The sequence below is a fragment of the Bombina bombina genome, chromosome 6 (genome assembly GCF_027579735.1).
Source record: "Bombina bombina isolate aBomBom1 chromosome 6, aBomBom1.pri, whole genome shotgun sequence".
In the NCBI taxonomy this organism is placed as follows: domain Eukaryota; kingdom Metazoa; phylum Chordata; class Amphibia; order Anura; family Bombinatoridae; genus Bombina; species Bombina bombina.
In genome coordinates, this window is record NC_069504.1 from 1,001,666,905 (window position 1) to 1,001,684,045 (window position 17,141).

The 17,141-nt window shown below is 34.5% G+C and overlaps 1 protein-coding gene across 2 annotated transcripts in view; it reads left to right on the plus strand.

The window, feature by feature from the left end:
- GRIA1 (glutamate ionotropic receptor AMPA type subunit 1) overlaps nucleotides 1-17,141 on the plus strand; it is a 411,236-nt gene that overhangs the window by 374,778 nt on the left and 19,317 nt on the right. For both annotated transcript variants that reach the window (XM_053718693.1, XM_053718694.1), the window contains exons 12-13: nucleotides 10,832-11,030; nucleotides 11,619-11,866. In XM_053718693.1, the coding sequence (XP_053574668.1) occupies nucleotides 10,832-11,030; nucleotides 11,619-11,866 (447 nt within the window). The remainder of the gene's footprint in view (nucleotides 1-10,831; nucleotides 11,031-11,618; nucleotides 11,867-17,141) is intronic.

The window sequence follows — 17,141 nt, forward strand, 5'->3', positions numbered from 1 at the left end:
GCAGTCTTACGACTGCTGCTTCTTAACTTCAGTTTACGGCGAGCAGGAAACTTCGGGGTAGATTGCAGCATCCGCTGCTTAATAATTCTACCCCTATGTATCCTTATACTGATTGGCTCACTGTAATATGTAGAGATTAAACACAGCAAATTATGGAACTTAATTTAAGGATCATTTAGAAAATAGAATATTTTACTTTTTTTCTTTAGAACGTTTTTTTCATTGACTGCGTTCTTACTGTATATTATATTGATTTCCAATAGTTAATCTAGTGCAACGTGCCACTGGGCCTACATATTATTAAGTAGAGATTGTAAGAACATTCTGTACTTTTTCCAAATACTATCTGCATTCTTTGGTGGGTAATGCAATCAACAGAAAGCATTCAGAAGCATTAACACAAACTATAATACATTTTAATTATTACTACTATATTGCTAGAGTTTAAACTCAGAAGACTTTGTGTGCTTTGAACTCCCACAGAGGCTGCTAATAATGTTTGTATGAATACCATGGACAAATGCACAGAGAGTCTAAAGACTTCATGATATTTAATCCATACTCCATGGGAGATATTGAGCATTTCTCTGAAAAGATCTTTGGCATTCAGTAGCTTTCTTTTTTATGCAATGGAAAGGCATATACACAGAGAGAAACAACAGAGCTGGCAGTGAATTCACAGCATGGGTCACCGCAGCAAAAACATCCCAACCTACTTGCCTGCATAAACATGCATATAGAACCATGTCACTATGCTTTATCCCTTTACTAGGGGCCAAAGTGCTAATTAAATCTCAGCCAGCTGAGGAGACTATGACTAGAAGACACTGCAAAAGCTGCAGGCCTGTTGGATTTGTATATGTTTTTAAAGGTCACCTTGTGATGAGGATTTGGTGTTGACAGTTGAGCAAAAGAAAAAAAAATAACGGGGTTGATTTGGAGTGTAAATAGAATGTACTTCTTACACATTTTGGACAATAGGTCCCACACAAAATGTAGAACTTTTATATTTCTGTGAGTAAAGAAAATAAATTACCGGCTAGATTACGAGTTTTTGTCAGTAAGGCTTGTGGGGCTAACGAGCAGTTTCAGCTCACCGCTCACCTACAGACAACGCTGGTATTACGGGTTTTTACAAACCCGGCGTTAGCCACAGAAAAGTGAGCGGAGAGCAAAATTTTGCTCCACATCTCACCTCAATACCAGCGCTGCTTATGGTAGCGGTGAGCTGACTAAACATGCTCGTGCACGATTTCCCCATAGGAATTAATGGGGCAGATTCGGCTGAAAAAAACACTAACACCTGCAAAAAAGCAGCGTTCAGCTCCTAACGCAGCTCCATTGATTCTTATGGGGAAAAACCTGTTATGTCTACACCTAACACCCTAACATGAACCCGAGTCTAAACACCCCTAATCTTACACTTATTAACCCCTAATCTGCCACCCCGACATCGCCGACACCTGCTTTATATTATTAAACCCTAATCTGCCGCTCCGGACACCGCCACCACCTACATTATACTTATGAACCCCTAATCTGCTGCCATCAACATCGCCGAACCCCACATTATATTTATAAGCCCCTACTCTTCCGCCCCCAATGTCCCCGCCACCTAACTACACTTATTGACCCCTAATCTGCCACCGCCAACGTCGCCGCCACTATAATAAATATATTAACCCCTAAACCTAAGTCTAACCCTAACAGCCCCCTAACTTAAATATAATTTAACATAATCTAAATAAAAAACTTTAATTAACTAAATTATTCCTATTTAAAACTAAATACTTACCGATAAAATAAACCCTAAGCTAGCTACAATATAACTAATAGTTATATTGTAGCTAGCTTCGGGTTTATTTTTATTTTATAGGCAACTTTGTATTTATTTTAACTAGGTACAATAGTTATTAAATAGTTATTAACTAATTAATAGCTATCTAGCTAAAATAAAGACAAATTTACCTGTAAAATAAAAATAAACCTAAGTTACAATTACACCTGACACTACACTATAATTAAATTAATTCCCTAAACTAACTACAATTAAATACAATTATCTAAATTACGGAAAAAAACAAAACACTAAATTACAGAAAATAATAAAATAATTACAATTTTTTAAAACTAATTACACCTAATCTAATCCCCCAAATAAAATAAAAAATCCCCCCAAAATAATAAAAATCCCTACCCTATACTAAATTCCAAATAGCCCTTAAAAGGTCCTTTTGCAGGGCATTGCCCCAAAGTAATCAGCTATTTTACCTGTAAAAAAAAAATACAATACCCCCCCAACATTAAAACCCACCACCCACACACCCAACCCTACTCTAAAACCCACCCAATCCCCCCTTAATAAAGCCTAACACTAACCCCTTGAAGATCACCCTACCTTGAGACATCTTCACACAACTGGGCAGAAGTGGTCCTCCAGACGTGCAGAAGTCTTCATCCTATCCGGGCAGAAGAGGTCCTCCAGATGGCCAAAAGTCTTCATCCAGATGGCATAATTCTATCTTCATCCATACAGAGCGGGTCCATCTTCAAGACATCCGACACGGAGCATCCTCTTCCTTCCGACGACTAACACTAAATGACGGTACCTTTAAGTGACGTCATTCAAGATGGTGTCCCTTCAATTCCGATTGGCTGATAGAATTCTATCAGCCAATCGGAATTAAGGTAGCAAAAAATCCTATTGGCTGATGCAATCAGCCAATAGGATTTAAGTTCAATCCTATTGGCTGATCCAATCAGCCAATAGGATTGAGCTCGCATTCTATTGGCTGATTGGAACAGCCAATAGGATTTTTTGTACCTTAATTTTGATTGGCTGATAGAATTCTATCAGCCAATCGGAATTGAAGGGACGCCATCATGGATGACGTCACTTAAAGGTACCGTCATTTAGTGTTAGTCGTCGGAAGGAAGAGGATGCTCCGTGTCGGATGTCTTGAAGATGGACCCGCTCTGGATGGATGAAGATAGAATTATGCCATCTGGATGAAGACTTTTGGCCATCTGGAGGACCTCTTCTGCCCGGATAGGATGAAGACTTCTGCACGTCTGGAGGACCACTTCTGCCCAGTTGTTGATCTTCAAAGGATTAGTGTTAGGTTTTATTAAGGGGGATTGGGTGGGTTTTAGAGTAGGGTTGGGTGTGTGGGTGGTGGGTTTTAATGTTGGGGGGGTATTGTATTTTTTTTACAGGTAAAAGAGCTGATTACTTTGGGGCAATGCCCCGCAAAAGGCCCTTTTAAGGGCTATTTGTAATTTAGTATAGGGTAGGGATATTTATTATTTTGGGGGGATTTTTTATTTTATTTGGGGGATTAGATTAGGTGTAATTAGTTTTAAAAAATTGTAATTATTTTATTATTTTCTGCAATTTAGTGTTTTTTTTCATAATTTAGATAATTGTATTTAATTGTATTTAACTTAGTAAGTTTAGGGAATTAATTTAATTATAGTATAGTGTTAGGTGTAATTGTAACTTAGGTTAATTTTTATTTTACATGTATTTTTTTCTTTATTTTAGCTAGGTAGTTATTAAATAGTTAATAACTATTTAATAACTATTGTAACTAGTTAAAATAAATACAAAGTTTCCTGTAAAATAAAAATAAACCCTAAGCTAGCAACAATGTAACTATTTGTTATATTGTAGCTAGCTTAGGGTTTATTTTATAGGTAAGTATTTAGTTTTAAATAGGAAAAATGTAGTTAAATAAAGTTATTTTATTTAGATTATTTTAAATTATATTTAAGTTAGGGGGGGTTAGGGTTAGACTTAGGTTTAGGGGTTAATACATTTAATATAGTTGCGGCAATGTTGGGGGACGATTAGGGGTTAATAAATGTAGGTAGGTGTCGGCGATGTTAGGGATGGCAGATTAGGGGTTCATAAAATGTAACTAATGTTTGTGAGGCGGGAGTGCGGCGGTTTTGGGGGTTAATATATTTATTAAAGTGGTGGCGATGTCCGGTTGGCAGATTAGGGGTTACATTTTTTATTTAAGTGTTTGTGATGTGGAGGGGGGGGCTCGGTTTAGGTGTTAATAGGTAGTTTATGGGTGTTAGTGTACTTTTTAGCACTTTAGTTAAGAGTTTTATGTTACGGTGTTAGCCCATAAAACTCTTAACTACTGACTTTTAAATGCGGTAGGAGTCTTGACAGGAGAGGGTCTACTGCTCACTTTTTCCAAGACTCGTAATACCGGCGTTATGCAAGTCCCATTGAAAATATGGGATACGCAATTTACGTAAGTGGATTTGCGGTATGTTCGAGTAGCGGAAAAAAAGTGAGTGGTACACCTGTACCTGCAAGACTCGTAAAACCAGCGTTAGGAAAAAAGCAGTGTTGGGACCTCTCAACGCTGCTTTTTAACCCTAACGCAAAACTCGTAATCTAGCCGTTAGTTTTGTTTTCATGTTGTATTTTCTAAAACTAAAAGTTGTGTTTGTGTTAATAATGTATTAAAAAACACTAGGGAAAACTGACATATTATTCTTTTTTTTAAAAAAACACCCAAACTCAAGGAGGTGTCAAAAAACATTTTATGTTTCATGCCGATAACAAGCACAACCATAGATAGCTCGTAATACCTCCTTATCATATTTAAAGGGACAGTATACAACAATCTTTACATAATTGCATGTAATAGAAACTACTATAAAGAAGAATATGCTCAGATACTGATCTAAAAATCCAGTAAAAAGCATTTAAAATTATACTTAGAATCTCCCAGTTTAGCACTGTTGATGAGTTTAGGCTGGGACACCCAGTGAAAGGGGCTAGGGAATCAGGAACAGCAGACTATTCCCCCTCCCTGCAAAAGAAAAGACCCATTACACAAATAGGAGCAAGCAGGAGACTGTAGACTTGGGTCTACATCTGATACTTTGGGACTTCATTATCAGCACAATGTTTTTAAAAAAATAAGCAAAACTACACATTGCTACAAAAACACACCCAGGTGAGCTATATAATTAAAGTGACAGTAAACAACAACAGCAAGTAATAAAATGAAGTTGTTATCTAACCCCTAAAAAATGTGGCCCATTAGTGTATTTTGAGAGTCATCACATATTGTTATACTCTTGTTGAAACATTAAACTTTCATAGTAAGAAGTTAAAAAAAAGGCAGTTGCAGTCTGCTCTTCCCTTGTATTCCTGTCTTGAGGCTGTCTCAGAGAGCTGTGAGTCACTATTTTTAAGATGATGTTTAGTACATATGTAGAATACACAGCTTTCTTCTGTTGCACGATGCCACTAATCATTTTGTTTGGGCACCCTGGAAAATTGTCTATAAATGCCCATGGCCCTGACCTCACTCTTGCCATTCCAACCATGACCCCAGAGATCCCTGACCCTGCTTTTAAACCACACGGATATGTGTCTAGGCCACCCAACTAAGGGCTAGATTACACATTGAGCAAAAAAAATTAGCACTATAGCACTATATATAAATATTAGCACTATAACTATTATGTATTGCTTAAACCCAATAAAAAGCACTTATATTTTTGCACTTATATTGCAAGATATTTTTTTTATTATTCAAGCAATAGTATAGTGTAGTAACATCTGTGTGTCAGATAGTGTGAGTGCGCTAAATCCCTCATATAATAGACTTCATGGGGGGGCTCTAACTTTTGTTTTGGATATTACCCAAGCACTAAGGTGATAAAAGCAAAAAATCCACTCAAGTAGTGGAGTTCTTCATGTAGTTCTGTCCTATAATTTTTAAATTAAATTTAAGCATAAAACACTTTACACATACATATATAAACATCACACACACACACACACACACACACACACACATATATATATATATATATATATATATATATATACACAGTATATATAAACATGTACACATACACAAACACCTTTAACCCCTTTCCAGCTCAGTCCCTTGTTGTATACCATATCCCTATCCCTTATTCTAAGTATAACTTAAATCCTTTATTTACACTCAAACTGACCAATACATTGCCAGAATATATATAATACCTGCAAAAACCACACACATGAGAATATCAGTGGACCATTAAATACCAGTGTGGTTTCAGCCATAAATGTAGGGGAAAAGAAATGTAGCTAGTTATGTTCAAAAATATCAGGGAATGTATAAAAACTCTAAAAAAACTGTCCAAGTGAATGTTCTAGGCAAACTATCACAATGTTGTGTAACCAAAGTGATGGCTCTATGGTTTGCTATACCCCAATTCAAATGCTAAACAAGAGTAATTAACTGTAAAATGATTGCAATAGGAATGGTTAGAAATATACTACATTATGAACCTCTCCAAATAGTAAACTTCTTTATATTTTGTCTTGCCCTAAGTTTATATCACTTTGTATAAACATTTGCTCATACAGGTAAATTTATGTAGGAGTAGGGGAAATACAATACAAATATATAATTTGATTCCTTAAGAGGAACATATATTTTGACAGCATAGAAGTAACAGTAGGTCTGTTTAGTCTCCCGGGGTTAATTATTACTCTTATGAGTAGCATAGTCATTTTGAATTCCCTTACAGTAGTTATCCATATGGTTCCTATTGGAAGTCAGTTGCACAAATCAATCACTCAAACTCCAAATCATCTCAAATAATTATTTCCAGGCCCTGTTCCTATTTTGTTACAGTCAGTGATGATCTGGTACAGATCCTTATATTGGATATTGCTGGACTAGATACTGGTTATGACCAGTATGCTTGGCATGTTTAGAACAGTCAAGAGGCTAAATATCTTGTTTTTCTGCTTATTAACAAGTGTGGAAGTGAGGAGCCTTGTTAATGCCGAGGTAGATATACTTGTATATATGAAGATCAGTGGTGCTCAATCCCAGTTCTCAAGGTATTTCAGTTACCAGGAATGAAGGTTTACACTTCTAAGATATTAACAATGTCTCATTTTATTTAGTTCGATTTTTCCCAAAATATAGAGTCTTAAAATATAGAGCCCAAATCTAAAAAGGTCTCTGGGCTGATGAAATTCTATAAAATACTTGCCAGCCTTTCTATTTTTCTGGTGGAATTATATAAAGCCACTATTTACCCTGTCTCACTAAGGGGCGTGTACTGCGTTTTTGTATGGTAAGTAGATGCATACATTACAAAAGTGTACAATGAAAAATGTAATGTAAAAATAATCAAAATGAATAATTGAACCATTCACACAAATATACTGAGGAAAAATTTTTATTGTTAAGGTGCATCAAAAAATCAAAACAAAATTGTTCACAAAATATCATATTTTATCAAAATCATATTTTTTTATGTAGATTACAAAGAAATAAATCATATTAAATATGCACAGTGTAAATCTTAATTTCAGTACACTTGATGTGCAAAAAACATACGGCTAGATTACGAGTTTTGCGTTATGAGGGGTGCGGTGCTAACTTGCACGTTATTGTCATCGCTCACTTCCCTACAGTGCTGGTATTACAGGTTTATAAAAACCCGGCGTTATCAGGCAAAAAGTGAGCGCAGAGCAAAATTGAGCTCCATTCCGCACTCCAATAACAGAGCTGCTGAAAGCCGCGGTGAGCTGGTTTTACGTGCTCATGCACGATTTCCCCATAGACATCAATGGGGAGAGCCGGCTGCAAAAAAACAGCGTAAAGCTCCGTAACGCAACCGCATTGATTTCTATGGGGAAACAAAATTTATGTTTACACCTAACTCCCTAACATTAACCCTGAGTCTAAACACCCCTAATCTTACACTTATTAACCCCTAATCTGCTGCCCCGACATCGCAGACACCTACATTATACTTATTACCCCTAATCTGCCGCTCCGGACATCGCCGCCACTATAATAAACATATTAACCCCTAAACCACCGCACTCCCGCATCACAAACACTAGTTAAATATTATTAACCCCTAATCTGCGGCCCCTACCATCGCCGCCACCTACCTACATTTTTTAAACCCTAATCTGCCGCCCCCAACGTCGCCACTACTATAATAAACATATTAATTTCTAAACCTAAGTCTAACCCTTACACCCCCTAACTTAAATATAATTAAAATAAATCTAAATAAAACTTACTATCAATACCTAAATAATTCCTATTTAAAACTAAATACTTACCTGTAAAATAAACCCTAACCTTGCTACAATATAACTAATAGTTACATTGTAGCTAGCTTAGGGTTTATTTTTATTTTACAGGCAAGTTTGTATTTATTTTAACTAGGTAGACTAGTTAGTAAATAGTTATTAACTATTTAATAACTACCTAGTTAAAATAAATACACATTTACCTGTAAAATAAAACCTAACCTGAGTTACACTAACACCTAACATTACACTACAATTAAATAAATTACATTTATTAAATACAATTACCTAAATTACAAAAAACAGACAAACACTAAATTACACAAAATAAAATAAGAAATGATCAGATATTTAAACTAATTACACCTAATCTAATAGCCCTATAAAAATTAAAAAAGCCCCCCAAAATTAAAAAAAAAACCTAGCCTAAACTATACTACCAATAGCCCTTTAAAGGGCCTTTTGCGGGGCATTGCCCCAAAGAAATCAGCTCTTTTACCTGTAACAAAAAATACAAACAACCCCCCAACAGTAAAACCCACCACCCACACAACCAACCCCCCGAAATAAAAACCTAAGCTCCCCATTGCCCTGAAAAGGGCATTTGTATGGGCATTGTTCCAATCAGCCAATAGAATGTGAGCTTAAGCCTATTGGCTGATTGGATCTATCAGCCAATCGGAATTCAAGGGATGCCATCTTGGATGACGTCACTTAAAGGAACCTTCATTCTGGAAGAAGACTTCGATTGAAGAGGATGCTCCGTGCCGGATGTCTTGAAGATGGACCCGCTGCTCGCCGGATGGATGAAGATAGAAGATGCCGTCTGGATGAAGACTTCTGCCCATCTGGAGGACCACTTATGCTGGCTTGGATGAAGACTTCTCCTGGCTTCGTTGAGGACTTCTTGCCGTTTGGATGAAGACTTCTCCCGGCTTCATTGAGGATGGATGTCAGGTCTTCAAAACTGTAAATGGATCTTCGGGGGCTTTTTTTAAGGGTTTATTGTGTGGGTTTTAGTTTTAGATTATGGTTTGGGCAAGTGAAAAAGAGCTAAATGCCCTTTTAAGGGCAATGCCCATACAAATGCCCTTTTCAGGGCAATGGGGAGCTTAGGTTTTTAAGATAGGTTTTTATTTTGGGGGGTTGGTTGTGTGGGTGTGGGTTTTACTGTTGGGGGTTGTTTGTATTTTTTTACAGGTAAAAGAGCTGATTTCTTTGGGGCAATGCCCAGCAAAAGGCCCTTTTAAGGGCTATTGGTAGTTTAGTTTAGGATAGCGATTTTTTTTTATTTTTGGGGGGCTTTTTATTTTGATAGGGTTATTAGATTAGGTGTAATTAGTTTAAATATCTGATCATTTCTTTTTTTATTTTTTGTAATTTAGTGTTTGTTTGTTTTTTAATTTAGGTAATTGTATTTAATAAATATAATTTATTTAATTGTAGTGTAAGGTTAGATGTTAGTGTAACTCAGGTTAGGTTTTATTTTACAGTTAAATTTGTATTTATTTTAGCTAGGTAGTTTATAAATAGTTAATAACTTTTTACTAACTAGTCTACCTAGTTAAAATAAATACAAAGTTGCCTGTGAAATAAAAATAAAACCTAAGCTAGATACAATGTAACTATTAGTTATATTGTAGCTAGCTTAGGGTGTATTTTGTAGGTAAGTATTTAGTTTTAAATAGGAATTATTTAGTTATTAATAGTAAAATTAGGGGTTAATAATATTTAACTAGTGTTTGCGATGCGGGAGTGCGGCAGTTTAGGGGTTAATATGTTTATTATAGTGGCAGCGATGTCGGGAGCGGCAGATAAGGGGTTAATAATTTTATTTTAGTGTTTGTGATGCGGGAGGGCCTTGATTTAGGGGTTAATAGGTAGTTTATGGGTGTTAGTGTACTTTTTAGCACATTAGTTATGAGTTTTATGCTACAGCTTTGTAGCGTAAAACTCATAACTACTGACTTTAGATTGCATTACGAATCTTGCGGGATAGGCTGTACCGCTCACTTTTTGGCCTCCCAGAAAAAGCTTGTAATATCGGAGCTATGTAAGTCCCATTGAAAAAAGACTTTACGCAAATTGCGTAAGTTAATTTGCATTACGGCCAAAGACTCGTAATAGCAGTGGTAGTGAAAAAGCAGTGTTATAACCCATAACACTGCTTTTTCACTCATAATGCAAAACTCGTAATCTAGCCGATAGACATTTATACTTATAAGTACAAAATATAAAGAAAAAGTTGTTTTTTTTGTAAAATGGTTTGAACATGGGCGTATATGAAAGTGTCTATCAAACCCGGCATAATTCTGTAAACATTTCCGCCCTACAGATCTTACAGTTTTTTCTCACAGCTTAAAAGGTGGAAAGCTTTTATCAAAATTCTCAAAAAAAAAATAATAACTCTGAAAGATAAACCTATGTATACGAAAAAACTGTGAATGTAAGGTACATGTGAATGTAAGGTACTGAAAACCAAGTCATTTCAATTATATTAGGCATAATATTAAAGTTTAAACATAACATAAGCCAGGGTCTCCCTCTGTACTTTGTCCTCCATTGAGAACTTTTATGTAACAGAGAGTTCTTATTATTTCTTTGGGAGACATCTTGTAACTTACAAGGACAGACCGTTTTTCTTTATGCAATGGTTGATCCTAACTTTACCAGTGAATAAGTATTTTCTGGCCAAATGGTTTGTTTTTCAATACTCACTCTAGTCTTCTGGTTTTTTAGGTCTCTCTCGGGTCGTATAGTTGGTGGAGTCTGGTGGTTCTTCACATTGATAATTATTTCATCCTACACTGCAAACTTAGCTGCCTTCCTGACTGTCGAGAGAATGGTATCACCTATTGAGAGTGCCGACGACCTGGCCAAACAAACTGAGATAGCGTATGGGACTCTAGACTCAGGATCCACAAAAGAATTTTTTAAGGTAAGAGAGTTAATGTTTTGCACATTCTCTATTTAGGAATATACAGGCCATTCTCTATATAACCCATATCTGCAATCTAAGTAATGATGGGTATGTGGAATTTAACATGCCATTAGATTCCATCTTTGTACTTTAAATTTTCATCCAGTATGGAAAATATTGAATTTTCAGAATTCACATAAAAAGGCAATGAGATGCATATTTTTGGGTCTACTAATGTTGATTTATAGGAATTTAAAAACAGTTTTCTATGTGGCATTAATAAATATATTTCAGCCAAACGTATATTGCAGTATATTTTTTATAGTGGATTCATAATATTCAACTAAATGAGATTGTCTTCCTTAAAATTCTAAAAATAAAAAAGCATCTCATTAATATTTTATTTTACTTTTGATATAAATTTTGAAAGCACTTGTGGAAAAGCATAAGGAGAAATTAGGAAAAATGCAATTTATTTATACATTCCGTGCACAATTTTTTTATATTTGACTCATGCATGTACATGCTGTGTGACTAATTCCAGTTTCCAGATGCTCAATATCCATTTTCTATCCTTCAATACAGCTAAGTTTTTTTCTCTCCCAGCGGTCTAAAATTGCTGTCTTTGAAAAGATGTGGACTTACATGCGCTCAGCAGAACCTTCTGTTTTCGTAAAGACTACTGAGGATGGAATGAACAGAGTGAGAAAATCAAAGGGAAAATATGCCTATCTTTTGGAGTCTACAATGAATGAATACATTGAACAAAGAAAACCATGTGATACTATGAAGGTGGGAGGTAATTTGGATTCCAAGGGCTATGGCATTGCAACCCCCAAGGGGTCCCCACTGAGGTATGTAATCTGAGCTTTGCTTTCATGTGAATTAAATTTGCTTTTAAACCTGGGTTATGTGGAACAATCTTCACAGACAATACATCTGTCTATCATTCACACCTTCAACCATGCTCTGTGTCATTCCATTTTGCAAAAACATGTGCCCCTTTGTGATATTTCCTCTGTTATGTCAAAACTGTGTGGAACCCAACTTAGCTCTGAAATAACCTATCCTCTAATGTTATGAGCCAGTCCATGTTTATTTTTTTTTGCAGTCAGCTCTGATATTTAAATAAACAAAAATATTATGAATTATCATCAATTTATTTATAAATTAGCATCATTTTAAAAATGTTTCCCACAATTTTCTGAAAACAAAGAGCTATGTGGTTATTACATAAAGGGACATAAAGGTATTTTAAAAAAAGATAATAGGTTTAAATGTGATTATATCTATTTTCTTTAGAATATTTCCTTCCAAAAATGCTTCCTTTCATAAATTTTAGTAAATTAAATTAACTCCTGTTCTTTAACCTGTTAGCATATGTCGCCAGCTTGTTCTGTCTTTAAAGGATGCTAGCTATCAGACCAATGATATGCCGCATGAAGTTATGGTGCTCTGCATCAGCACCAGGCATGTGGGAAGATACTTGGACAGGGAATGAAAAAGCATTGCATGTACTAAAAGGGGAAGTAGAAAAAAAAGAAGTTAATTTATTTTGTAATAACTATAAAAAAATGTTGTTGTTTTTAAACGATCATAAAGAGGAAATAATTTACAACACAAAAGTACCAGCCATTGCTGTTGATCGTAATCTCTTGGCTAATTTGTTTTCAGCAGGTTTTGACACTTTTTGTTTCAAGACGATCACAATCGTAAAATTTTGGCTGTTTCTCACAAATGCCTATTTTTTACATGGAGACACATTTTCTTGGTGATCGCAATCCATTTTCTCAAACATTTTCAACCCATTTTACATTTATTGAATTCAACACCTAAAGGTATTTGATAATGTCTCGAAATGGCCTTTGGACATATTTACAAGACAATATGGTATAATTGTATTATGTTACATATGTGCAAGACATTCTAAAATTGGCCACATATGATATTTTAGAGGTGTATTTGTTTATATGGTCTAGATTAATTAAAGCTATGTTCATCACTATTGTATAGTCTGTCTGCAAATTGTTGCAAATTAAAAGTTGCAACAATTATGTTTTTAAAAATTGAGATTTACAATATCCAGAACCTCGTATTTTCATTTTTTTTACAGTAATAGAAATTGGCCAAAGAAAATCCTAGTTCTTGACAATGGGGTTTTACAGTTTTGGTTACATTTTTGTGACTACATTATTGCAATTTAAAAAATCTTATCACTTAGCTTTCTCCTACTAGAAACTTATTTCTAAAATCTTGCCAAACTTGAAATTGTGCTTTCTCAATCGATGACTAGAAATATTTTTAAAAAATGCTTAAAAGTGACAAGATCACCACTGAGCAAAAATCTCCAGTATATCCATCATGACCATATACAAATGGCATTCAGATTGTTTACCAGTTATCAGAATGGATTTAGATTTAATCTCACACATGTAAATAATTATTCCCATTGCACACTTTACAAACGGTGAACTCAAAACAACTTAAATGTAACCTTAAGAGGTGTGAATAGGCTATTGTATTTATCAGTTTTGGTATAAGCACTTAACAACTGAAAACACATTTTCAGGAACTTTTCTAGTGAAAACGTGTTTGTGACTGTGAGGATTTCCATTTTGGATTGCGGTCACCTTAAAATCACAACACCCAGATTGACTGAATATGAAACCTCATTATCAGAGCAAATATCGGAAAGATTGCGATCAACCTCCTAATGAGTTCTTCCACAATACCAGCAAAAAAATTGGAAACCAATAAAGACTTTCACACACGTATTCACACAATATGGAAACAGGTGTGCAGATGTGGTAATACTGTCTCACAAGACCAAAAACTGCAGATCAAATGACTCTCATTACTATGAAACCCCCAAGACTCTCACCTAGTAAAGGCAGGGACATTGCAACAGATCACAGGGATCCGTATGAATATTGCTAACAATATGCAGCACATTTCTCAGCCTCTTTAAAGAGCAGGCATTTCATCATTATACAATACAGATAATGCCTGCTCAGATCGCTGAACTGTACAGAAGCCAAGAGAAAAGTTGCATCCAATTAAGGATATCCATAAAGATCTCTATGGTCAGAGTGGAATGTTCTTATGCATACTGCAGTCTTGTGTCTGATGTGTGATAGCCCAGGTTATTTTGAACCTACTCTCTATTTGGTCTGCAGCAGGAACCAAGTGAGCCCTTGTGGGAACTGTTTAAATGCACCCCCATTACTATGTTGTGTCAATATTTTTTGAAATGTTTTAATTTATTTTCCTTCACTTTTCCTTTGCTGAGGGATAATGCAAAATGTGTTTCTGTTTGTTTTTTTGCAAATACTTTACAGATATGAGTTGTTTTCTTTTTATCAAACAGAAGCTTGCAAATCGTATTTAGGAAATCTAATCAGAATCCTTTGGACTGTATATTTATTTCACACTCATTACAAGAAGTGCAAGTATAATTGGAATTTGTTTTTGCACCTCCTCTATTTAGAGATTTTCTTAGGAAGCTTATGCTTTTGATAGTGGTGCCCTTTATAAATTCTATTTATGGACTTTTTGCATTAACTTGTACTTTTAAGAAAAATATTATAAACACATTTCCTTACCTATTATCTTATTTCATAAAATATCCTTTATGACCCTTTAGCTAACATTATTAGGAATGCAAGAACTGTTGTAATCCAATTTTTCATCCAAAATAATCATTATGGCTCAATACAAGTGAATTTTTCTATGTGCTTTTCAACTCAAGGTAGGTCTCAAATTTTACCATAAAATACTTTGCATAAAGTGTTTGAGCTGCCATTTACAATGTTCCATTTCACTTCTCAACTTCTCATCAACAAATCATCATATTAACTTTCCATAGACTCATCACTTTCTTTGGATTTAGAGCATAGAGCTAGAACACAGTTGAGCTGTTCATTATAACTTGAAAGCTCCCACATATAAGTGACAGCTATTCCTCTTGATGGTAGTCAAAGTATAAGTTGCTCATTGTTACAATGTATAGCTGATCACTAGACTCCTTTTTCTCTGTATTTACATTTATGTTGTGTAAACAGCAGCCACAAAATAAAAATTAAACACTAACACTGACCCAGCCCCAGCATAAATTACCTACAACACAATAATTAAAAATGAAAATGTAGTAATTCTTAAAATGTCCTGGTTTTAAATATAACAAAATAAAGAATTATTTCAATATCTCTTTAAAGAACCATTAATTACAGTTTCTAGTACAATCACTAAATGCATAATATAGAGATACTGTATTGCCAAATTTCAAAATGTCCTTCTATTTTCCTGCCCCCTATAATATGTGACAGCCATCAGCCAATCACAGACTCATACACCCTGTGAACTCTTGCTCATGCGCGGTTGGGGCCGGTGCCTTAGAAAGTGTATATAAAAGACTGATAGTTTGATAATTGGAAAGTTTTTTAATGCATACATCTGAATAAAAATTTAACTTTGACTTTAGAGTCCTTTTTAACTTAGTTTTAATAAATAAAACAAAAAAATCAGGTAACGTTATACAGCTTAAACAAAGTAATCCAGATAAACTGCTTAAATCTACAGCTACACACAATTTAAGATTATTATTATTATTATTACATTGTTTTAATTAATACAAAACCTAAACAATGTTGTAAAATGAAAACAAGCAATTTATGTAATTTAATATAACTACAATAACAGGGCATGAGGCAAGTAAATTCCATCTTGAGGGAATTAATTTGCATATCTGGTGATGTCACAGCAAGTGTCACAGAAAAGGTTGCTAAAATATTCCAAGTGGTTCCTCCCTCTTTTCATTTATCTTTGAGTCTTAGCGGAAGATTGTTTATATAGGACAGTGATGTCAAACTTCCTAATACATGGAGACCGCAGATCAATTTTTTAGAAGTTTTAAGGGACATTAAACACTTTGAGATGCTAATATAAAATGATAAATTTATATTTATGAAAAAACTCTGCAATATTCTTTTATTATTTATTTTGTCTCCTTTTCCTATAATTCCATTTTGAAATTGTGAGCTTTTCAGTTCCTGTTAGAAATGGAAGTGCAAACACTGTTATATTCCACATAGCCATTGGCTGCACACTCTAGTGACCTATTTATAACTGTCCTTAATTGGCTACAGCAGAGAAGGTAACCTAAGTCACAACATGGCAGCTCCCATTGATTCATAGTCACTAAAACTTTACACTTATTTTGTCAACATTTAAACAGCTAATAAAAATAAAAAATTAGATCTAGATGTTATTCTCAGACTAATCTTTTCTTTACATGCTTAATTCTAAGGATCTCATATTAATTTATTGCCTTTAAACATACTGATAATAACACATCTTTAGGTAAGGTTACAGGGTACACCCTTTCTGCTGTTCTTAATTGTAACCACCATATTTACACACCCACTAAAAGTCCCAAAAGCACACATTTTTAGTTCCACTTATTCCAGGGGCCACAAAACTATGGCAAGTATTCTTAGTTCTTTTTATTCCCTGGTGTCGCAAGAACTAGTGTTGAGGGCCGCATTTGGCCCATGGGCTGACAGTTCTTCATCCCTGATTTGAACTTATTCTTTTAATATTTTGGTCTGTAATTTTAACTAAAGTAATTTGTACTCTAAACATTTTTTTTTACCAGTAAAGAAACCTTATTTTTTAAAATATGTTAGTTAAGAAACAAATACAATTTTGCAATGCCTCACTGTACAGACTGAAATATACTGTAATCAAGGTGGCATTAGATACTAAAAAGATCATATTGATTTGTTTTTGTTTTGATGATGATAGATTTGAATTTTTAATTTATTTTATTTTAGAATATATATATTTTTTATATGTATACCATATAAATGTTATTAAATCTACATTTTGTTAAGTTAACTTTTTAAACATTTTAAGATTAAAATCTCATTATGTATAATCTATGACAGATAAATCAAAATGTAGATTTTAGGGCTTGGGTGATTATAAAGAAAGCGGTTTGCACAATTTTTAATTTCATACTGGAATTTCCTGAATATTTTATTTTTATTTGGAAAGCAGATCTCAGATAGCTTGTTACATTGTCTTGTAGTATAAATTGGCAGCTCTGTATACAATTTTCAAGATATTTTG